The 23,801-nt window shown below is 42.0% G+C and overlaps 1 protein-coding gene across 1 annotated transcript in view; it reads left to right on the top strand.

The window, feature by feature from the left end:
- EFCAB6 (EF-hand calcium binding domain 6) overlaps window positions 1–23,801 on the top strand; it is a 151,450-nt gene that overhangs the window by 62,212 nt on the left and 65,437 nt on the right. Inside the window, exons 12-18 of the mRNA XM_034759423.1 lie at window positions 1,217–1,288; window positions 1,436–1,596; window positions 5,174–5,341; window positions 7,811–7,982; window positions 10,889–11,003; window positions 16,639–16,772; window positions 21,598–21,833. Coding sequence (XP_034615314.1) covers window positions 1,217–1,288; window positions 1,436–1,596; window positions 5,174–5,341; window positions 7,811–7,982; window positions 10,889–11,003; window positions 16,639–16,772; window positions 21,598–21,833 — 1,058 coding nt within the window. The remainder of the gene's footprint in view (window positions 1–1,216; window positions 1,289–1,435; window positions 1,597–5,173; window positions 5,342–7,810; window positions 7,983–10,888; window positions 11,004–16,638; window positions 16,773–21,597; window positions 21,834–23,801) is intronic.

Below are 23,801 nucleotides of genomic sequence, written 5' to 3'. Positions count from 1 at the left end.
GGAGGGGAAAAATATAAATACTGTCAAAGTGCAAATACTAATGGGTTATGCAAATGAATTTGGATGCTCAAATTAACTTATTTGGGTTCATTTTAGAGTTGAAATTCTACTGCCTACTTAGTGTTCTAAATAAAGTAAATTTTAGCATAAAGAAGGGCAGGCTAGAGAAATAGAGAGCAACGGGGATCATGGCCATCCTGGGATAAGATACCAGCTGATAACCAGAGATAACCATGCTAGTTAGGACTTCACACTTGAAGTGTGATTCTGCTCTGAAGAGTGGGCCAGATTCTGACCTCTGTTGTGCCAATCTGTTGGTGCAAAGCAGCTGCAAAGCCAGCCTAGCCAAATACAAAGGCTCCACCCACTCATTTCCTAGGTGATGTAAAGCTGGCATAGCTGGCTCTGTAACACACTGTCCTGCCCACTTTTGGGCATAAGGGAATTCTTTGGGGGCAGACCCAAAGGGAGGGGAGATTTTCTAGAATGCCGTGGTGCTGTATCATTCTCTGGCTGAGGGAATGGCCCCATGGGAACTGTTGCAGCCAGATGAAAGTCAAAGCAGCTCTGAGGCAGATGCTAGTAGTGCTGGGAACCAAGATGGTCCCCAACTAGCCAAACCAGCTCCTCGCTGGCCCCAGGACTGGGGTATCTGAAAATGACATAAAGGCACCTTTGTCTCCCCTTGGATTTTGCACTGAACAGAGCTCAGCTGGATCTGAGTATTGACCCCAGTTACTCTGGAAAAATAAGGTCCCATGTGTCTGTTGCATCTCAATAGTTCTTGTATTAAATGTACTCAGTTTACAAGTAAAAAGATGCTTTTATTCTAACTGCCAGTGCCACAAATGGAACCTGATCTATGTTCTGGGAACCAGATTCTGCGCTCACATTCACCTGTGCCATCCCATTGTCTTCAAATTATTCCCTCAGAGACAGCTATCCAACTTGCAGCTCATCTGTCAATCTTAGCGACTTTTGCTTTGGAGAGTAACCAGCAGTAATATGTTGTTTTGTTATCAAAGTCAGTAGCTGTAACTTTTAATTCACAAAAGGAGCAGATCAGGGAAGTAAAGTGCCATTTTTGCATAGTCACTTTTCACATTAGAGCCACACTTTCAAACCCTGAGAATACATGTATTGGCTGACATTGTACACTACTTAGGAAACAGTGTGCTAAAAAGTTTTAATACAAATAACATTTTTTTTAAATTAGATGGGTCATAAATGGCTTAATGGAACAAAGGAAGTTAAGAAGCCACCTTCTCTTGTTCTAGCTTGGGATACTGTAAGTAATAATGAGGTTTATCTTCAGTAAGGGTTGATTTTCTGTAATTAAGGGGTTTATTTAATTTTTACTATATGATTACTGACATATGGCAATGTAACGCCACAGACATTTTTTATTTCAATAACTGCTATATTTGCATTTTAGGTGGAAGACATTCTTTCGGATAAAATCACAGAAAATTGGAAAGACTTCCACAAGGCTTTGCAGACCTGTGACCCTAAATGTACAGGCATTATTAGCAGAAATCAGCTAAGAAAAATTGTACATATATATTGTCCCTCTTTGTCCGATGAACAATTTACAAAGTAAGCTGCTGGCATCTGACTATTAATTTATGTAACTTTATTAACTTTCTCTCCATATGTTTCTAAAAAAGTGGTGTTTTGAATCTTGGGATACTTCAATTTACCTTAAGCTTTAGAGAAAATAAAATGCCACCAGGCCAATCAGTAACCCCTATTCTGCAAGTGATCAGATTGCAAATCTCCTCTTTATTTCCATGGAAGTTCCATTAATGAAACACTGGCAAGATTGGGGCCATATGGTTCAAAGGATAATTTAAAAAGGTAAAACAAGCCCATTCCTCAAAGTGAAAATTGGGTGTGATGGAAAATTTATCTTTAAAAAAAAGTATTCACTGTTTCAAGTGGAAATTAATAGAACTACCCACATTATCTTGTTGTAATATTCTACAGTAGTATCTTGTAATGAACAATTTGAGTGCCTTGATTTTAGGAGAACCCTTGTAAACTGGGACATGACATAGTCAACTGTCATTTTGATCATTGCCCAATAGATAACTACATCTCAATCTAAAAAACAATGAACATCCCAAATCACATATGTGTATGGAATCAAAATCTATATCTTGTAAAAGAGGAGTGAATTGTATTAGGCATTTTATTGCCGTGGCATGTCAGTCAGGCTATAATTGGCTCTAATTTGCTCTCCTACAAGCTCTAACATTCTTTACGTGCAGCCCTGTGATTCTCCAAAAGATGTGGGATTCTTTCCTACCTTTCAAAACATCATAGGAAAATCAAAGAAATCCGTGCCAGCCTGAACCTTGTGACCCAGTGTCCTGATGATCAGAATAAGTGAGGAGCAAACACAACAGCATCAATAGGAAATGGCTTTTAGAAAATAATTTTGATCTTGAAATATGAACGAGTACAAGTGTGATCACTGAGATAAAATTGCACTGCATCCATTTTCCTTTCTGTGAATTTTGTAGAGAAAACTTTGGGTGCCAGGCATAAAAGTCTGACACCTAATTCCCTGAACACTGTATTAAAAATATACCCTTTTTGTCATCAGTCAGTTTTATGGCTCAGTGTTGTTTAATATATACAGATTGACCACTGATCATGAGCAATTACTTATCCTTCGAGTATTGGATAACTGGCTCTCATCATTCACACACTTCTCCAGATAATGTTTTTACGATTATTTTCAACCATTATTTGTGACAACGGGAGAGCTGTGCTCAGGGTGGAGTCCAGAATTACAACCAATTTAAATTCTAAATTGATTTCTACTTGAAGTTTCAACATCTTGTATCAGAAAATGATGTTGGGGAGGGAAAGCCCAAAAAAGAAAACCAGGAAAAAAAATGATAGTTAGGGTCTAATCCACCACCATTGCAGTCAATAGATATTTTGCCAGTGTCTTCAATGGATACAGGACTTAGCCCTGAATGATTCATTCTGAAAGGTGCTGAGCACTAAGATTACGATCCAACAATGCACATAAAAGTGTTTTAGTATGGTATCAGTCCCATTCAAGGGGACTACTTACATACTCAGAGGATGGCACTGCTAACATGGCCTAAATTGAGCACATGCTTATGTGCTTGTTGGATTGGGGCTAGAATGCTCAGAGCTTTGCAAGATCAGACTTTCTAGAAACATTAGATGGGATGATTTTGCAATGACCTGATAGGAGCTGACGCAACACGACACAATGTATACCTGACAACAGTGTTTGACTTCCACTGTGGAGGGCATTCATGAGGCCTTTGTAGAATCTGTATAAATTCCACTTTCTAAGGATATTCAGTTGTACTAGCTACGGATAGTTTAAATATATTTGTGCAGCAAACACAGGCATGGAGCATAGGATGACCAGATGTCCCATTTTTATAGGGACAGTCCCATTTTTTGGGATTTTTTCTTATATAGGCGCCTATTACCCCCCACCCCCGTACCGTTTGTTTCACAGTTGCTATCTGGTCACCCTAATGGAGCATGAACTCTCACTCAGCCCACACTTTGGTCCTGGTTCTGGAAAGCATCTCTATTCAGGACAGCACTTAAGCACAGGCTTGAGGGCTATCCAGAATCAGGGCCTTTGCTGAGATGTATATGTCCAGGCGCACCTCATCACACCAAAGAAGAAATTCAATTCTGAGGTTAAAATGAATGCACATTTTATATTCAACAAGGTATTATTGCTATTGATGACTTATTTGATTGGGGTTTTTTTGTTTGTTTGTTTTAAGGGCTAAATAAGAAATGGGGACTGATTAAATTTGAAATCCATAGATGAAAACTTGCTTGGCAAATAATTTGCTATTTATCTTGTATTCTACCAGACTTGGGCCTTATTCTTTAAAAAAAGATGCTTTTACTCACATCAGGCCACCAGTACACACATTTTTCAAATGGGGATTTAAGACCATCCTGGGAAAATATTGTGGGAAAAGATTATGCATAGAAACAGTGGATGGCACTGTTCATTCACAGCTCTAAAGAGGTTAGGGATGCAGTATTTTAAAATAATAAGTAAAATATAATTGACTCCTCTAAACATGCACAAATTGGACATATGACTGTCAAATCTGTGTCGGAGTTGTCATAACCAGACTGGGGATTTAACTCAGATGCTTTGGGGATGTTGCATTACACAAGGTTTTTGAGCAAGGGCGATGAAGAGAATAAATTACATTCTGAATTCCAGTGTTTCGGCCACATCAGTCTTATTGATTTTAAATGATACTTCTGCTGTTGGGGGCTTCAGTTATAATTGGGCTTTTGGCACTGATGTGACTCATCCTGAGGCACTTGAGGACAATGCTGCTTTTACTGAGGCAGAATGGTTGGCATGCCTGTCCCAGATGGCTTCCTGTGAGTTGACATTCAGACTGAGGAAGAGAAGGGACAATTTTTAAGGACATTTGGAAGCCTTTTGTAGATTACATTTCCAAGGCAGATGTGGTTCCTTAGTGTTTGTGTCTGAGTTTCATTTTCTATGTGCAGGATGAACTTATTTGGATGGAGCTGGTTGGTTGGTGTTACAACATGGTGACTCCCTTTTCTCTCCATGATCCTCCCCCTCCCCCCACTCCTGTTATTGGTTTAGGATAGCAGATTAGATTTATTAAAATAAAAAAATGTTTTGATTGGATTTATCACAAGGAGAGTGCTTGCTTGAGGGGGTGTTATATCTTAAGTTACAAGTCATTTTGTATCACAGGTTTGTTGGTCTGGTTTTAAATAAAAGTCTAAATGGGGAAAAATAACTGTTTTGTAGACTAAACAGAATGCTGTGGATTCACAGTATAATACACTTTCATTCCCTTCCATTCTTTCATCTAAGAATCCCCAAAAGCTTTACAGACATGAATTGTCTCATAAAGCTAAATTGAGCTCTGTGAGCTGAGTATTAGTTTCCCCATTTCACAGATGAATAAAACTGAAGCACAAAGAGATCACCCCATGAGTCAATGGCAGAGTGACCCCAGTCTCCTTCTCTAACCACTGGACACACACTGCCTCTATCTAGGAAGGAAGCTCATTATTTTGATAATCTTTGCCTTAAAATATGCATATTGTGCCTTACTCTCAACTGTGCACATTAATTTCAGTTCTTTATTTTATCTAGACTATGCCATAAATTTCAAGATATTTCTCCTGATGGGATCCTTTACAGGATGCTTTTGGAGAGCTTAGGAGTTGCTGTTTTACCAGGTGACTTAACTGGTATCAGCACACAGATCTCAAAGGGAAGTCAACAGAGAGAAGAAAAAAGACAAACAGATCTTTCAGAGAGGTACTGTGCAATGCTTTATCAATACAGATGATTCCCTATTAAAATTTAAAAATATTGATACCATTATAAAGGAAACTTCCAAAAAGACTGAGCATTTGCTCTATTTGTCAAATGCTAAGTGTTGTCTTATGCAGAGCTCTGGGTCTATGCATAATCCCTAAGTAATCTGACCTCAGAAGAGCAAATGTATGGTTTATTCATCAAAATCTTTTGGACTCAAGTAAGAACTGTTGAACTTACTTCACATATTACAAAAGGGGTACATCCCACCAAGTCATCAGTGACTTTGCTGATAAGCAAGGCTCTCAGGGTTTGTTTGTTTTTTCTAGACAGCATCTAAGGGCTGGTCCACACTAACCCCCCAGTTCGAACTAAGATACGCAACTTCAGCTATGTGAATAATGTGAATAACATAGCTGAAGTCGAAGTACCTTAGTTCGAACTACAAAGTACTTACCGCGCGTCCACACGCAGCAGGCAGGCTCCCCTGTCGACTCCGCGTACTCCTCTCGCAGAGCAGGAGTACCGGCATCGACGGCGAGCACTTCCGGGATTGATTTATCGCGTCTAGACAAGAAGATCGATTACTTACTGCCGAACCCGGAAGTAAGTATAGACGTACCCTAAGATATAGACTATGAATCTCTATGGAATCATTGAGACTTCATCTTTTGTGGTTGAGCATTCTCAGAGCTTCACAAATCAAGACTGATTTGATTCTGATTGCTGTAGCTTCTGTGTGCAAGGCTTCTCAGTCTATAGCATCATTGCATGCCTTTTTGTACTCAAGCTACAAGGATATTTGAGTCATCGATTCAACTTCTCTTCAGTTACTTGAAGCTTTGGTCTATGTGGAAATACCTGTATAAGAGCCCGTGAAATCTTCCATAATGGGGTGGGGTATATTTCTCCACCAAAAAATGTGGGTTCAGCCTAAAAACTGTGAAAACTTCTGAGATCTTGCACCGATCTCCAGGTTCCTTGGTCCTCCACACTGGTAACACAACTCCAATGGGCTCCCTAAATGTTGTTAATCCCTAGGCTACATCCCTTAAAGGGGGTTCACCAGCAAGGAAGGAGTACGGGAAAGTTCATTCAGATTATGGCTATTCCATTGGGTGTCAGTGGGGACAATGCTTGCTTCTCTCCAGCCCTGTCTGGAAGTACAGTGAGCCATTCCTAGGGTTTGGGGAAAACAAGACATGCTGGAAGCAGTGTGGCTCTGTGGAAAAGGTGCACACCTGGAATTTAGGAAAGCTAAATTCTAGTTCTGGTGGTGGATGAAAAGCAAAGATTATAGAGTATAGCGTCAGAAAGCCTTGCTTATCAGCAAAGTCAGTCATCTTTACTTTCATCATTATGCATTTCAGAATTTCAAACATGTTAGATTTAATTTTCTATGTGAACTACTAGTGATACTTTATTTAAAAGCAGTTAATGAAAGTGTTTCATTAAAATATTTTAGTGCTAGAAGTTAAAATTTTAAGGTTATTATCAAGTTAAGGGAGTACTATAAAATATACTTAATAAATCTATAAAAAAATTAGACTGCTGAATATTCTGCATTTTGCTCATACAGAAATATATGCCTTCAGACTTAACAAAAATAATTGTGTTAACTTACGTTTTCATGGACAATAGTAAATCCATAACAAATGTGAAATGGATGCAACCGGGACATATTACACACACTTTTATTGTACATCTTCTCTATCTTCAAAAGTTATTGCATATTTAATCATGAGTTATTTTAATGGTTTGCTGATGAAGATTGTAGTATTTCAAAGGGAGGGTTATATATTCTATGTCTGGGGATTTTTCTTTTAAGAACTGAGAAAGGATATGCTAATCCACTCATTGCACATAAAGGAAAAAAAGTTGGGTTACTAGGAGTGGGAAGCTGTGAATCATGATGTTATATGACTATGTCCTATGGGCAGATATACAGAATATTACTGATGCCATTTCCAAAGGCCACCAATTGTTGCACCTTTCCAGCAGGTGGTAAGACGACATTAGCCTGATTCATCTCCCTTTAAAGTCAATCAGACTTTTTTTGGCATTGGGTTGGGTCCCATGATGGTGGTTAAAAATGTTAATGGGTAAAAGTGGCTCCCCGGAGGCTGGGAAATCGGAAGATCCAAAATGAACTGGTAATCAGCTCCCATATTTAGATGTGAGTGGTCTCCAATTAAAAAATAAATAGCCTGTGGCAATATCATGCAATCAGTTTTTACAAACATCAGTTTAAACACGGGTTTCTGCTTAACAACTGGTTGCACAATATGGCCGTTGGGATCTGCACGGGCCTTAATTTGTTCTCACTATAACTTTGTTTAGGCACAAAAAGAATATTCCTGGTGTTATTGTCCTGTTTATTGTTAAAATAATCCAGTTAATTATTGAATCAAATGTTTTCAAGTAGAAAACACAAGTGACTTGTTTTCATGTGCAATCTTTCAATTTTAGAATGAAACAGATTGAAGATCAAGCCAATAAGCATACCAAGAATAGAACTGTTGATGAAGTAATTGAAAGGCTCAAGGACAGTGTGATACAACAGGAAGCAACTATTAAAGACAGCTTTCTTGCCTACAACAAGCAACCAAATGGAAAAATTAGTAAAGATGATTTCCGGAAGGTAGGGGAAATGCTAGGTGTTTTTCTTTCTCTTTTTGTTTTTCCTGGAAGGTGGTTTATCGTTTTATGGTGGTGCCTATTCACACACCTACAGCCAAGTCTCCAGGGCTGTTTCAATCATTAATGAGCTGGAGCATGCTCACATGAGCTCCTTGTTAATAGCATAAAAAAGAATCAGCTTTCATTTGGAAAGAAAAAAAAGTCAATTTCTAGTTCCTTTTCTTGCAGAGATTGCCTGGAAACCCCAAACTGATTATGAATGTCAAAAAGAACATGCTGCTAGACTCCATCTCTGCAGCAGGTGGCTGGAGAATTTATAGAACCAGACTCCAACCTACCACACACCTTCTCTGTAAAATGAGTTAGTTACATCTGAGGTGCATCCCAAATTTTTTTTTTAGTTAGCTGTCACCAAAATCCTTATGCCCCATGCATTGTGGTGGGAACACATCACAGCTGAGAGAAATTGAGTACCTTTGGGTGGAGAAAGGCAGCAAAACATTGTTTGCAGGCAAACCAAAAATTCCAGTGCTGGTCCTGCTTGTTAAAATTTTAATCCTCTCCGAAGTGAAGACCAAGCTGGCTGCTGGTCATTCAGACCACTGCTATGTGTCAATAGCAAAAAGCATTATATAAGTACATTAAGCACATAAAACAATTTTCTATGGTTATAGAAGCTGAAGTCCCTTCTTATCTTCAAGTCAGGTTTGAAGTACATTAATGAAGTGATCCAGGAATCTTGCACAGTTGCTTCCTGTGCTGTTCCATTCACGATCATAGTACTCCAAGTATTAGTGCTGTGAAAATATATATTTAAATTGGGTATGCAGATTCTAATATACTGTGGCTGAAAGGCTTAATGAGCCTTAATTGAGGCTTAATTGATAAACACCATATACATACAGTAATGTACTGATTATTAATCTGAATAAAAATATAGGGTGAGATTTTGTGCTGTACCACTGAGAGGCCTTAGGGAGGGCGGACAAAGATGGCTTTATGCCACCTTTGAACTCTTCACATGCAGCCACCAGTGCAACAGCCAGCCAGTGGGTTGCTCTAAGTTACAACAGCCTGTCCTGAACTGCCCATGGCTAGCAGTGCTGCTTGAATCCTCATAGCTCTGTGGCCCCACTCCCTCCTGCTCCTGACTTTGTCCTAGCATGCCACTGCTCTGAGACTTGCACATGCAGTGCCTGTGTTGCAGGAATTCCCCCCCGGCTAACTAAGGACCTTTTAGGCCATATAAAGGCCTTAGAAGGAGGGGAGAATCTCTCCTCTAGTGTGCACTTAAAAACTGACTTTAGTTAATCAGATTTTATTGTGCTCACCACAGTGACTAATATGCTCCTGTGGTTATTAGATTTTTTGGCAGTTTTTGATAGTGTGGGTCAGCAGACCTGGGTACAGCACTTGGGTGCTAGAGGATTAATACGACTGGGGCTATCTTGAACTGATGTAGTTTTTTACCTGTGAGTGCTCCCAGTTGGTTTTGCTTGGTGAATTTTCAGTACTACTAGGATTGTATGTGATGTTCTTCAGGGCCTGTTGTAGCTGGGATTACTTGTCACTCCCTGTATGTTACCTCTTGAGGAGATTTAGGACTGTTATGAATTTGCAGTGGTGCAGATTTTCATTCTCTCCAGACTTAAAGAGAAAAAGTATTGCCAAAGTTTGCTGATGGGTGGCTAGAAACTGGCTGAGATTAAATACCAGCAAAAATGGAAATTATCCTGATTGGGTCAGACAGGAGAAATTATGGGAGAGGCATTCCCTTGGGCCTCCTCCAATTAGAAGGGGAGGTACTTCTGATTGCTAGTGTGGGCAGAGTCTGCACATTGTCTTAATCCAGATGCTGATTTGGAAGAGCAGGGGGGAGATAGCTGTGGTGAAAACAGGATTTACCATGTCAGTGAGACCTTTAAAAAATAGCAGCACAGCTCCCTTAGGACTTCTTATGAGACTAGGTTTACCTTGGTTTGCCAGTAAAAATTTCATCTCCCATCAGTGTGCAGAATGCTGTGCACTTCTTCATCTGGCTGCTCTCCTCCTCCCAGCGGTGGATGTATTTCTGTGATTCTATGTGTGCATTGCAGAAGTGCTCTGAAATGAGAGGTGCTAAGTAATTGTAAAATGTTATTTCTTTGTCTTATTGTTAATAATAATAATAATAATAAATAATTAATGCATCTATTAAGAATAAAATTGCAGCCTTGCCTCCCACATGCTGATCTGTGCTACATACCTTTGGGACATTGGCTTTGGATTACTGCAATGTGTTCTACAATGTGGTACCTAAAAGGCTTATTTTGTTGCCTGGAGCTAATGCAGCAGTATGATTAACATTACTGGTAGGCAGAGGGAACTCCACCTACCTGCTGCTTTTTTCTTTGCATTAGCTGTCTGTGTGAAAGTTGGATTTAAGGTTTTGGTATAACACTGAAAGCCCTTAATTGACTGTTTTACTAACCTCACTGTTCTTCTGACACCCTACAGATTATGTATGCCTCTTTTAAGGGTTGTTAGTACACAAAGAATAAAGAACAAAAATAATCATATATCTGCAGCCATTTGTGCTACCATCAGATCTCATAAGCTAGGCAGGTTCAGGCTTCATGAATATTTGGATGGTATATTTGGAACTCTCACCTGCTGAAGGATGTGGTTCCTCTTATTAAATTTATATCTAATTACTATAATTTCAACTCTATATAAACCATGGTTACCATAAATATAAAGAGAAGAGGTAAATGTTCAGACCTATCCAAGTTTAGCTATGTAATCAAAATCTCATACAGTCCTTTGAAAATGTACACCAAGGAGCCCAGACATTTATTTGAAAGGATGGCATGTAAGGAACAAACATTTTCTTATTTCCCTTTTGTTTTGGTTTTTTCACTTTGACAGGTGTTGGAAGATCATGGGATGCCAATGGATGATAGCCAGTTTAATCTACTGACTGAGAAATTAGGATTCCCAAATGGAGGGCTGAGTTATCTTGATTTTGTAGCAGTATTTGAAGGTAGATGAACATTAATGACAATCTTACATAAAACAAATCTTTCATGGACTTTTCTCTCTCAATATTATAGAGGGCCATTAGGTGAGTAATTGAGAAGATCTAGACTGTGTTGTGGTCAGGATGCTACATATCCCTGTCACTCCTGATCCAGCCAAGCTGTTGATCATCTAACCCAGTATGTGAGTGAGATTGGAACATGACTGAGGGTGAGCTGGTTAAAGCTCAGTACAGATAGGACTGAGATGATAATTGTAGGGTGTGGAAATCAACCAGATGAGGCTGATCTCTCCCCCTTTGATTGAGGGTGGCTCCCATTATCCATTAGTTGAGATCAGAATCTTAAGAGCTTTAGTATTGGCACCCCAGTTGCTGTTGGATGATTTTACAGCAGTATGGTCCAAGAAGGCTTTTTTACCTCTTAAGCCTGGCCAAAAGATTGCAACTGCTTCTTTCAGATATGGAACTTTGTACCATGATCCATTCCTTTGTCACTTCAGGACTGGATTACTGCAATCTGCTCTATGTGGAGCTACACTTCAGGTCAACCTGAAAACGTAAACTGGTGCAAAATATAGTGGCTTGCATATGGTGCTTCTCAGTGACAGCACATGTCCCTTGTGCGCCATGATCTGCACTGCTATCTTTTGGTTTGTGGATTGAATTGAAGGTATTGCTTTTAATTTATAAAGCCATAAATGGCTGGGGACCTTGTTACTTGAGAGACTTCCTCTCCTCTCCTGCCATAATGCCACTGTTGTGATCAGCAGAGGTGCTTCAGCTGGATCCCCCTTCATTTAAAAGAAAGGGGGCTGGAAGTAGAACTTGCTCCATGAAAAACACTCCGCTTTGAAACAGGCTTCCCCCTGATCTGAGATAGCCGAAATCGGTTGACCTTAAGTGCATGCTGGAAGGCACATCTATATGCAGAAGCTGCTGCAGAAGGGGGCTGTTGAGGGAAATTAGAATTGTAGTAGGAAGCAGAATGTGGAGTCTGCTGGAGTTTAATTTCATTTGTTTTATTACAGGGGTGCCCAGAATCTTGGAGAGGCAACCCTTTTTATTTGTTGTGTGCATCTCAATAAACCAGTAAAGTGTAGGCGAGGATTGTATCAGTCATTGCTTTCGGTATTACCTGATGGGGGTTATAATGTACCTCAGCTATAATAAATGTTCTCAGCTCAGGAACAAACTTTAACAAAATTTCATCTATATTTGGACTGATTTTATATAGCTTTTGTTCTGTCCAAATTTAAAGTTTATTTTTTAATGTAAAAAGTGTGTTTATCAGTAATGTTATTAATAATCATTCATTATTAGGGCCCTACCAAATTCATGGTCCATTTTGGTCAATTTCACAGTCATAGGATTTTCAAAATCTTAAATTTCATGATTTCAGCTGTTTAAATCTGAAATTTCACAGTGTTGTAACTCTAGGGATCCTAACCCCAAAGGGGATTGTGGGAGAGTCGTAGGGTTATTGTAGGGGGGTCGCTGTATTGCCACCCTTCTGTGCTCCTGCCTTCAGAGCTGGGTCCTCTGCCAACAGCCACCGCTTTCTGGCCACCCAGCTCTGAAGGTAGCGCAGAAGTAAAGGTGGCAATACTGTGACCCCCCTACAATAAATTTGCAACCCTCCCGCTACCCTCTTTTGGGTTGGGATCCCCAGTTTGAGCAGGAGCGTCACCAGCTTTTTTGCCCCCCTAGACGGCGGAAGGTCCCGCCCCCGAAATGCCACCCCTGACAGAGGCAGCAGCAGGTCCCGCCCCCGAAATGCTGCCCCCGACAGAAGTGGCGGAAGGTCCTGCCCCCGAAATACCGCCGCCGACTGGGGCGGCTGAAGATCCGGCTACCGTGGTTGCCGCCCCCCAAATATTAGCGCCCTAGGCGACCACCTAAGTCGCCTAATGGGTTGCACCGACCCTGAGTTTGAGAAACATTGGTCTCCCCTGTGAAATCTGTATAATATATAGGGTAAAATACAAAAGACCAGATTTCACAGGGGAAACCAGATTTCATGGTCTGTGATGAGTTTTTCATGGACGTGAATTTGGTAGGGCCTTATTCATTATTATTGTAGTGCCCATAGGCGCCAACTTTCACTGGCGCCGGAGGGGGTTCACGCCCCCTCCGCCCGGAGCACCCACAGAGTCGGCACCTATAGTAGTGCCTGGAAGCCGCAAGGAGGGATCAAGGTTCCACTGTGTTTGTGCACAACATGTACACGGCACAAACATATCATGAGGAGATGGTTCTTGCTCCAAAGAGCTTGCAATCTAAGTAGTAATATGATGTGTCCTGCTAGGATCACTAGTTTCGCATTCTTTAACCTGATTTTTGTTGCCATTCTTGGCAATTGGCTTTTCTCAGGGAGATAGGGAAGGTGAATATCCACATACTGTAGGGATAGACTGTCACCCTGACAACCTCACTCCATCTGCAGGCAGATTGATTTCAGGGCAACATGAGCAAGCGTAGCAGAATCTGGTCCTTAAGAGACAAGAAACAATCATATAGTTCATTTTCCCAGGCAACAGTTAGATCCAGGAGCAATAGGTGAAACATGAGTGTCATAGGTAATTACTCCTTCCTACTCTCTTTTATATATTTTTCTCTTACTTTTCTGCTTTAGTTCCAGATTTTCTGGGTGAAATCCTGACCCCACTGAAGTCAATGGGAGTTTTGCCATTGACTGCGGTGGGGCCTGTTTCACCTGTATTATGACTTTTTTTTGATCATTTTTCTCAAAGGTGTACAATTCTGATTTCTGCACTGCTAGAAGTTGCCATTATTTCACCTGGCTTTAGATATAGAAGAAGGGGAAGAATTGACTTGTAGCTGGCTGATGCAGTATTAAGGCATTCCTTGTATCAGCCCTAACATTCATAATTTTGACCTTGTCCAACCATCTGTCCATCAGAACATCTTATACTGGCTCAAAGAGCCTAGTAAAATATGCCTGAAAGCAAGGTAACATCTGTACGATCAAAGTAAAACTGGACATATTCGCTAGAGCAGTGTTGCAGTGATTTAATCAGGAGTCTGGTGGTATTTGGTCTTTTTCTTAAGGCCCCAGTTCCTGGGAGTTGTGAGAATCTCTACTTTCATTTTTAAAAAAAGTTACCAATCATCATAGTTGCAGAGGAAAATTACCCAGATTTTACATGGAGGTTTAAAAAACAGAAGGCAGAGAAAAAAATGAATGTATTATTTTATTGAAATACGATTTTAAGTCAATCTCATGATTTTGGGGGGGAAATGATGCTTGGGTTTTGAGCACTTGCAGTGAGAAATACTATTGATATCTGGCATTATCCTACTTTCTTTATGTAAGTAAAACTCCCATTGACTTTAGTGAGATGATATCTTCAGTAGGAACGTTGCCTGAATGAATAGTGCAGGGTCAGGTCCCAAAAGACTGGATGAGTATAAAGCAGGGGATAAAAATGAGAATCCTAGAAATGTAGGGCTGGAAGGGACTTTGAGAGGTCCAAGTCCAGGAAACAGAAAGGCCCACAGTGGATGGCTTTTGATGGTTTCTTTGTTTGCGGGAGGGAAGGATAGTGTTTTTGATATTTCCGAGTTATTTTTGTCCTCATGTCTGTGTCTCAGTGGGTTAAAATACATATAGTTTTTTAAAAAAAAGAAGTACTCTGTTGGGAGGTTCTGTTTATTTAACTGATTAATAAGAAAAATTCTGAGGGGAAAAATGTCAGGACATACATTTTTCTGTATAAGTTTATCTCATTTTTAAAGTTCAAGTGAAACAAAAATACTGTGAAATTATAAAACATATGAGGAATTTGTTGAACATATGGATGGTGATGAACCTACAGGTCTGCTACAGTATTTAATCTCCTGGTGAACTACTTTTGTATCATTGGGTCTTCTGGTTTCGTGATTCTGAAAGGCCAAAACCTATAGGTTGTGACCCTGCAACACCCCACTCATGTGCAATCCTTTTGACTTTAATAGAATTATTCATAGGAGAAAGGGTTACAGGATCAATCCCTTACTTAGGCATATTATATATATGCCTAAGTGTATATATATATATATCTCAACACAAACAAAAAAAATTGCAAAATTAAATTATATAAGTATACGTTCAGTTATACAGAGTGTATCTATGATGACAGTGTGTATCTATATCTAGCGAGAGAGAATACATGGCAGCATGGTATGGGAAGGTTTAATTAACAAGAGTTTGTTCTCCAAAACAAGTGCCAATAAAACCTTTCCACCTCACTGCACTGCCATCTATTCTGTATATGCCACTAATGTTGCAGGAAAACTATTTTTAAAATGCTTTAGAGAGTTAAAACATGTTATTTAGACTATTTTTCATTTCCCTCTCTCGTAAACCAGATACCTTAGTTACCATGAGTCCAGCTGCACAGGGAACAGAAGGAGCTATAATAACCTGTAACAGTGACTCAAAATAGCTTTTCTATTGCCTAAAAATATCATGGCCCTTCCAGGATTTAGAAGTAAATGTAGTGTCCCTCACTAGGAAGCTGGCAGTCTCCTCTTCGTGATCTTTCAGGGCTGTGAGATTATAGACGTAGAAAAGCTGGCACTTGTGCAGGATTGAATCTCACCTGCCCTGGCCCTCAGATGCGGTAATTTGGGGGGCAAAATTCCACAGTTGGGCTGAGAAAGAAGAAGTACTTTGCTGTCAGATTTATTTAGTTGCTCGTGGCTGTTTGAAGCTACTGAAGGTTTGTTAGAATGACTTCAAGGGAGATGGATTAGTGTGCAGTGAGTGGGCGGTGGTGGTGCAGTTGAAAATGGGTCACAAATTCATTTCTGTGGCACTTTCTGCAGTTATGCAGAACCTGTGTTCCTTCTCACGCAGGGTATGTCTAGACTGGACCTGGAAGGTGTCATTTCCATCTCAGGTAGATGCTAGTTCCAATTGAGCTAGCATGCTGCTAAAAACAGAAGTGTAGCCGTTGCAGCAGGAGCAACTAGACAGGCTAGCCGCCCTGAATACAATCCCGTCTGAAACCCCCTAAGTATGTACTCGAGGCAGCTAGCCCTTCCCGACGCTTGCACTGCCACAGCTATACTTCTATTTTTAGCATGCTAGCTCAATCCCAGCTAGCGTGACTCTGTGTACCCGAGCTGGAACCTACATCTTCCAGTGCCAGTCTAGACATACCTTCAGACAGGCAAGATGAAGACCAGTCACAGCTCTCCTGGACTCCATCCTCTCCTCCAGTTTGATACCATCCTCATTCAGAGCAATACTCAGGAACCAAAGAAGGCTAAAGTAAAAGCAAAAAACAATAACAGAAAGTTCCACCTCAACTGTGCCTTCTGCACTAGAGCTTACCCACGGGGGCCTGGAGGTTTTTTTGTTGTTTTGTTTTTGCTTTCACTGGAAGAAACCACTGTACCATTGAATAAAGCAGGAGCTGAGGCAATTTCTGTAAATCAGATGGACATTTACTAATACCGTATACAACTAAGGAAGTATGTAATGTGTGAAGCCTAAAGAATGTGATAGGGTTTTTTAAAACAATGTATTGTATATGATAAATAAATAAGACAACTCCATTGGTCCAGTTTGTTTAATACTAAAGAAAAAGATATTCAAGTCACAGATTGCTTTACTCTGCTTTAATTATTTCAGATCCCAGACTGAATGGACCAGGAGCTACATTATATTGCAGTCCAAACCACCGAGTAAATAGCACTAAATTTCACTACATGACTGCTGAAGAATGTCTAAGTCAATTTAATGATAAACTGATGGAAGGATATGGGGTAAATAAATGCAACTGTTGATTATTTTTGACAATATAGCTAGTTATGTTAAAAATATTTGTTGTATTTTTAAGTGGAGTTGTCAGAAAAGTGACTCTATAAAAATGATATTGGGGTTCAATGTTTATTCTCTTTCAGTGACTTCCAGAGCAAACATACCGTACTCAGTTTACAATTCAAAAGCTGATTTTCTAATTGCTATCCCTGCAAACTCTTCTTGGAATCTGAAACCCAAAATATTTTTTCTAATTCTTTTATTGTCACTACTAGTAAAGACCGTGCAACCAGAATCGGAACAGACATGTTGATGGTCCACAAAGAACAAAGTCCAGATGAATCTTCCATATCTATATTGATTTAGCACTGCTACAAATAAAAAACTTTTTTATTGGGAAAATAAAAGCAGTTTTTTATATACCCTCTTTTTCAGCTATAGCCACAGTTTAAGAAAATATTTATTTACATTTCAACAAAAGTAAACAGCTCTTCTGCCCTTCTTAGACATGTGAGTAGCCCCGTTAGTGTGATTACTAACAGGAGAAAAGATCAGACCCATGGGGCCTAAAGATTTCAATGAGCAATGCAGTGCCCTTAAGCAAGAAAGCAGATTTTTCCAGAGATGACACCAGTAAAAATCTAGAGGTCCTGGAAGAAAGCACTGGTCTCACAAGGAATTGAAATCAAACAGCTTATTATTAAAATGACATTAAAAAACAAAGGTTATTGGTGAAAAGTGCCCCGTTGGATAGGAGCCCACCCATGCCCCATCATTATTGGCTGATGCACTGACCAGTGGCAACACAGCATTGTATCCTCTTGTTAGGACTTGATGCAATCAAGAGCTGGCTGCTGCCATGATAGGAATGTAGGGCTATTCTCATGGCCAGCCACTGAATATAGACAGGGCATTGTGACAACAGCACAGAACTACTGGGCCAAATCAGATTTTCTGGTGATGTGTATATAGACAAAAAACAATGGAGCTGTGCTCATTTAGACCATCCTAGCATCTGTTCCACCGTCATGGTATTATTGTGGTAAGAATTACTTCCTTTTCTACATTTACTTTTTAATTGTTAAATAATTATTAAAATGTATCAGTTGAAATCCTAACATACACATGTATAGAATAAGAGAAACAATCATTTCTTTTAGCATTTGCAAAACAAAAGAATATTTAATCATTATCCTTTTCCTGAATTCAGTTCCATCTGTTCTCCTGGCACGACTAATACACCAATATTCAAAGATCCTATGTTTAGACCAACTAAAGCACCCCGTGGCAAGGCTGGCCATTCTTCGAGTGATTGCTCATGTGTATTCCACAATAGGTGTGTGTGCTCGCCAGGTGCACTGGTACCGGAAGTTTTTCCCCTAGCAGTATCCATAGGGGAGCGCCCCAGCAACCCCTGCAGTGGCACCTCTATGGCGCGGTATAAAGGGAGCTGCATGCTCCCCCCACCCTCAGTTCCTTCTTGCCGCCAGTGAAGATGCATCAGAACTGCTCTGCTCCAGCTTGTCTGTGGCTTTCCTCTTGAAGTCTTGTTCGTTCATAGTTAGTAGTACCTGTAGTTAAAGTAGTTTAGATTAGTTTAGTTTAGTGCGCCTGGGTCGGGGCATGCCCCGTGCCCCGTGCTTTAAGTCGTGTGACACTTGCAGGGAGCCGATGCCAGTGAGTGACCCGCATGCGGACTGTTTACACTGTCTGGGGAAAACCCATCTCAGCGATGGCTGCAAGATTTGCAGATCTTTCAGGCCTCGGACCAAGAAAGAAAGGGACATTTGGTTTCGAGCCATTCTGATGGAGTCAGTGTTGACCCCGACTCCGGTGCGCCGCTCCAAGTCGGCGCCAGATACCACGGTGTCGGTGCGCAGCGATCCTTCGGTGCCTTCCACCAGTTGGCACCACTCCCCATCCACGGGGCATGCCAAGAAGACTAAGAAGAGGTCTTCTCCACTGAGGCACCGGAGGAAGACTTGGGGAGAGACTAGACCCACGTTGGGCAGTTCTCAGTCCCTGTTGGCCTCTAGGCCTCCAACTCAGGTTGAGCGGAGTAGCCCGGCCCATTTGACGCAGGCTTCCCCGGATGTCCAGGTGCCCTCCATGCCGGGACATTATGTCTCTGCGGTACCAGGGGCACCACTACCGTTGGCTCCCCAGTCCAGAGGCAAGCCACCACTTGGATCTCCGCAGTCACTGCCTGGTCGGTACTGTTCACAGTTGAGGGAATGTTTTCGATGCCGTTCACTGCTCAGCAACCACTCTGTGCGCAGTCCGCACTGGTCCCCATCGACCCCCACCAGGTTGTCTGGCTGGGTTCCAACTGACAGGGGTTCCAGGCACCACTCTGCCTCGAGGGACCATAGACCTCACAAGCAGAGTGGGTCACGTCGAGACTGAGACAGACGGCACCGGAGGTCCTCATCTCCGAGAGGCTGTCCTAGCCCGTCGCGATACGGGCGTTGATGCCATTCCTGTTCATCGTCTCGCTCCAGGACTCTGCCGTGGCACCGCTCCTGCAGTCCTGGACGTCAGTCGCTGGCACCTTGCTGTCGTGGATCAGCCCGCCGGAGCCAATCGCGGAGCAGCTGCTATGTCGCGATCACGGTCTCATGGTCGGCACCGTTCCTGACGGCACTGCTCCTCCTGGCCCAGGGACAGCAGCAGGTTGTATGCCAGCCCGGCTTCCCTTTGTAGCCGTCAGTCAATGGGACAGGCTAGTCAGGCTGAACAGCCTGCTCCGCTAGTACCACAGCAGGTGCAGTGGCACCTGGCTCCTTGGCTGGCACCGTGGTACCAATGGACCCTGTGGCCGCTGACGCAGCCCCCAGTGGGGGCTCGCTCGGTGGCTGGAACCTCGGAGAGACCGTTGGCCTCCCTCTCCCAGAAAGAGGTCAGTGGGGCGTGCATCTTCAGTTCCGTGCCCAGAGGGCGACCAAGTGGTGGGGCCTCCGGTATCGGTGGGTACGCAAAGTACCGCACCCGCATCCTCATCCTCCCCTGATGAGGCAATTACTGACCCTTCTTCCTCTGTTCCGCAGGAGGACTCTAAGGCCCACCAGGAACTACTGAAAAGGGTAGCATCAAGCCTCAACCTTCAGGCCGAGAAGGTGGAGGAACCCTCGGACTCCCCCTTCAATGTCCTATCAGCTTTGGTACTGGGCCCTCCCTCTCCATGAAGGGGTAGCAAAAATTTCAAATGCCTTGTGGCAAACCCCGGCTTCCTTGCCTCCCATCTCTAAGAGGGCAGAACGGAAGTACTTTGTGCCCGCCAAGGGGCATGAATACCTGTACACCCACCCTGCCCCCAAATCCCTTGTGGTTGAGTCGGTCAACCTCAGGGAGAGGCAGGGCCAACCAGCCCCTACTCCGAAAAATAAAGACTCAAGGAGGCTGGACTTATTTGGGAGAAAAGTTTATTTGTCCTCGAGTTTCCAGTTAAGGATGGTGAACCATTGGGCTCTCCTGGGTCAGTATGAGTTCAATTTGTGGGGCTCTCTACCCAAATTCGAGGACTCCCTCCAGGAGCATGACAGGAAGGAGTTCAAAGCTCTGGCCTTTTACCTGGAGGGGACTAAGCCATTCAGGAGGTCTTCGTAGCTGTTCATCGCCTCGGCCGAACGCATGAGGAGTCGGCCGATCTCCACTCAGCGACTCTCCAACTGGATCACCTCATGTATCTGTACCAGTTATGACCTGGCGGGAATCCCTCCGCTGTCTATTGTGAGGGCACACTCGACTAGGGCGCAAGCCTCATCGGCTGCCTTTTTAGCCCATGTCCCCATTCAGGACATTTGCAGGGCTGCCACATGGTCTTCCGTTCACACATTCATCTCGCATTATGTGATCGTCTCCCAGACCAGGGAAGACGCCGAGTTCGGCAGCGCTGTGCTCCATCCTGAGAGTCTGTAAACTCCTACCCACCTCCAACAGATATAGCTTGGAATCACCTATTGTGGAATACACATGAGCAATCACTTGAAGAAGAAAAGACAGTTACCTTTTCCATAACTGGTGTTCTTCGAGATGTGTTGCTCATGTCTATTCCACATCCCGCCCTCCTTCCTCTCTGTCGGAGTTGTCTGGCAAGAAGGAACTGAGGGTAGGGGGAGTGCACAGCCCCCCTTATACCGCGCCATGGCGGCGCCACTCCAGGGGTCGCTAGGTGTGCTCCCCTCCGGGTACTGCTAGGGGAAAAACTTCCGGCACCGGTGCATGTGGTGAGCACGCAAACCTATTGTGGAATAGGCATGAGTAACACATTTCAAAGAACACCAGTTATGGAAAAGGTAACTGTCTTTTCTATAATAAATGATTTCTGAAAACTTATAACTTTTAAATTCACTCTGATATTTTTTACCCATTTTAATGGAGGGAAACGGTTCCGGAGGGACATTCATTTTTGAAAGGTCTCGTCTCATAATGGTTTCATCTAAGTGTGTGACAAAAAAATAGAAATAAGGTGTTTTTTCATTATAGAGTTGATGGGAGCCAGGATCCAATTGGCCATATGTGTAGATGGCTTGCAGATTGGCTCCCAAGTAGTACATCAGTTCAGTACTTGTTTGTAATGAGGGGTGATAGGACTTTAGTTAATTTAGGGGCAATGATAGAATATTTTACATTAGCTTTATATGTGAAGTAGGTTAACAATGTAGAGTCTTGTAAGGAGGTGTTATATACCATCAAACTGCCTTACTATATTTTGCCTGTTGTCAAAATAAATCCGTAATGAATATTCAGTGTTTGTATTTTGAAATTTATAACTAATGTGTTTTATCTGAAAGTTCAAGCATTGACATTCAGTTAAATATTCTTTGTTAGGACACCTACTCTGCCTTCCGTAAAATAGATAGTAACCGTGATGGTATCATCAACATGCTTGATTTTCGACACCTCCTGGAGAGCTTTGTGTTCATCCTTTCAGATGAGGAGTACTCACGCCTACTTGGTATATTGGGCATGAACCTGAACTCTACATTAAATTACCAGGAATTCCTTCAACTGTTCCAGACCCAAGAAACAAAAGAGGCACATCCTTGGCTGAATCCATCTCACAAGTAAGAAGGACAGCAATGTTATAGTATGTATACTGATCGTCTACATTTATACAAGTTAAAATCATAGAAATGTAGGGCTGGAGTTCTCCCTATGTGCTGAGGCAGGGCCAAATATACCTAGACCATCCCTGACAGGCATTTGAGTAACCTTTTCTTTAAAACAGTTTGTTTAGTGTTTGTCTAACCTGTTCTTAAAAATAATGGGGATTCCACAGTCTCCCTTGGGAACCTATTCTAGTTCTTAAATATCCATATAGTTAGAAAGTTTTTCCTAATATCTAACCTAAATGTCCTTTGCTGCAGATTAAGTTAATTATTTCTTATCTGACCTTCAGTAAGAATGGAGAACAATTGATCACTGTCCTCTTTATAACAGCTCTTAACATATTTCAAGACTGTTATCTTGTCCCCCCATGCAAGTCTTCTTTTCTCAAAATGAAATATACCCATATTTTTAACCTTTCCTCATAAGTCAGGTTTTCTAAACCTTTATCATTTTGGTTGCTGTCCTTTGGATTTTCTCCAATTTGTCTGTCCCATTCTCCAATTTATGAAGGTCATTTTGAATTCTAATCCTGTCCTCCAAAGTGCTTGCAACCCCTCCCCGCTTGGTGTCATACGCACATTTTATAAATGAACTGTCCAAGTCATTGATGAAAATTTTTAATAGTACTAGACCCAGGATAGACCCTTGCAGATCCCCACTAGTTATATCTTCCTTGTTTGACAGGAAACCATTGATAATTATTACTATTTGAGAAAATGTAGTATGCAAGCTCCTATTAAATAGTATTGAAAAAATCAGTATATTAATATGTTCCTGACATCTGGGGTTGGTTAAGTTCTATAAAGTTCTCAGTGATTTAGGACCCAATTCAGCAAGGTACCTAAGCATGTCCTTAACATGAATTGTCCATGGGACTACTGACATGCTTAAAGTTAAGAACCTACATAAGTTTCTTGCTGAACTGAGCCTTAGAGTCCAGTTACCTTAGAGGTCAGAGGCCAGATTCTGAGCTGCATCTTGTGTACACCCCAGAATAGGAGAGACAGCCCAGAAGGGGCCAAAAACTCCTTTTTGCTGCCCAAATTGTGTGCTGTTCCAGGGGCCAGTATGGTTCCTCGTATATATTAGAGCAGCCTAGGGGCTGCCCAAACTTAACGGTATCTGAAATGGCTCACTATTTGACCTCCAGGCAACCATCATAGTTTGAATGCAGAGTACTCTGATCACACCTCTGTCATGCCTGTATACCAGGAACTGCTTGAGGGGATGGGCAGTAGAAGTCCACTTGGAGAATGCCATGACGTGCCAGCCTTTTTATGCTGCCAAAGTATTGTAAATGGAATAGATCAGTTATGGCACTTTAGCTAAGTAGACAAGCTGTTTTGCAACAGAGTACAAGGGCAATAGGGGAACTACAGCAGCATCAGGAAGATGGCTTTTTCTTTTCCCCTCTGAAAAGTAATACTGTGTGTCTCAAAGATTTGGCATTTTAAAAATTTGGCTTTATGTTTAAAAATAAATAACTATCAGGCACTTAAGATTCCTTCTAAGGGTATGTCAACACTACGGGATTAATCCGAATTTATATAATTCGAATTTTGGCAACAGATTGTATAAAGTCGAATGTATGCGGCCACACTAAGCACATTAATTCGGCGGTGTGCGTCCATGTACCGAGGCTAGCGTCGATTTCCAGAGCATTGCACTGTGGGTAGCTGTCCCATAGTTCCTGCAGTCTCCTCCGCCCATTGGAATTCTGGGTTGAGATCCCAATGCCTGATGGGGCCAAAAACATTGTCGTGGGTGGTTCTGGGTACATCCTCCCCCCTCTCCAGGGAAGCAACGGCAGACAAGCGTTTCGCGCCTTTTTCCTGGGTGAACAGTGCAGACGCCATACCACGGCAAGCATGGAGCCCGCTCAGCTCAAGACAGCAGTCATGAACATTGTAAACACCTCATGC

The sequence above is a fragment of the Trachemys scripta genome, chromosome 1 (genome assembly GCF_013100865.1).
Source record: "Trachemys scripta elegans isolate TJP31775 chromosome 1, CAS_Tse_1.0, whole genome shotgun sequence".
Taxonomy (NCBI): Eukaryota; Metazoa; Chordata; order Testudines; family Emydidae; genus Trachemys; species Trachemys scripta.
The sequence above is the reverse complement of the archived record's forward strand: the minus strand, read 5'-3'. Positions and strand labels throughout refer to the sequence as shown.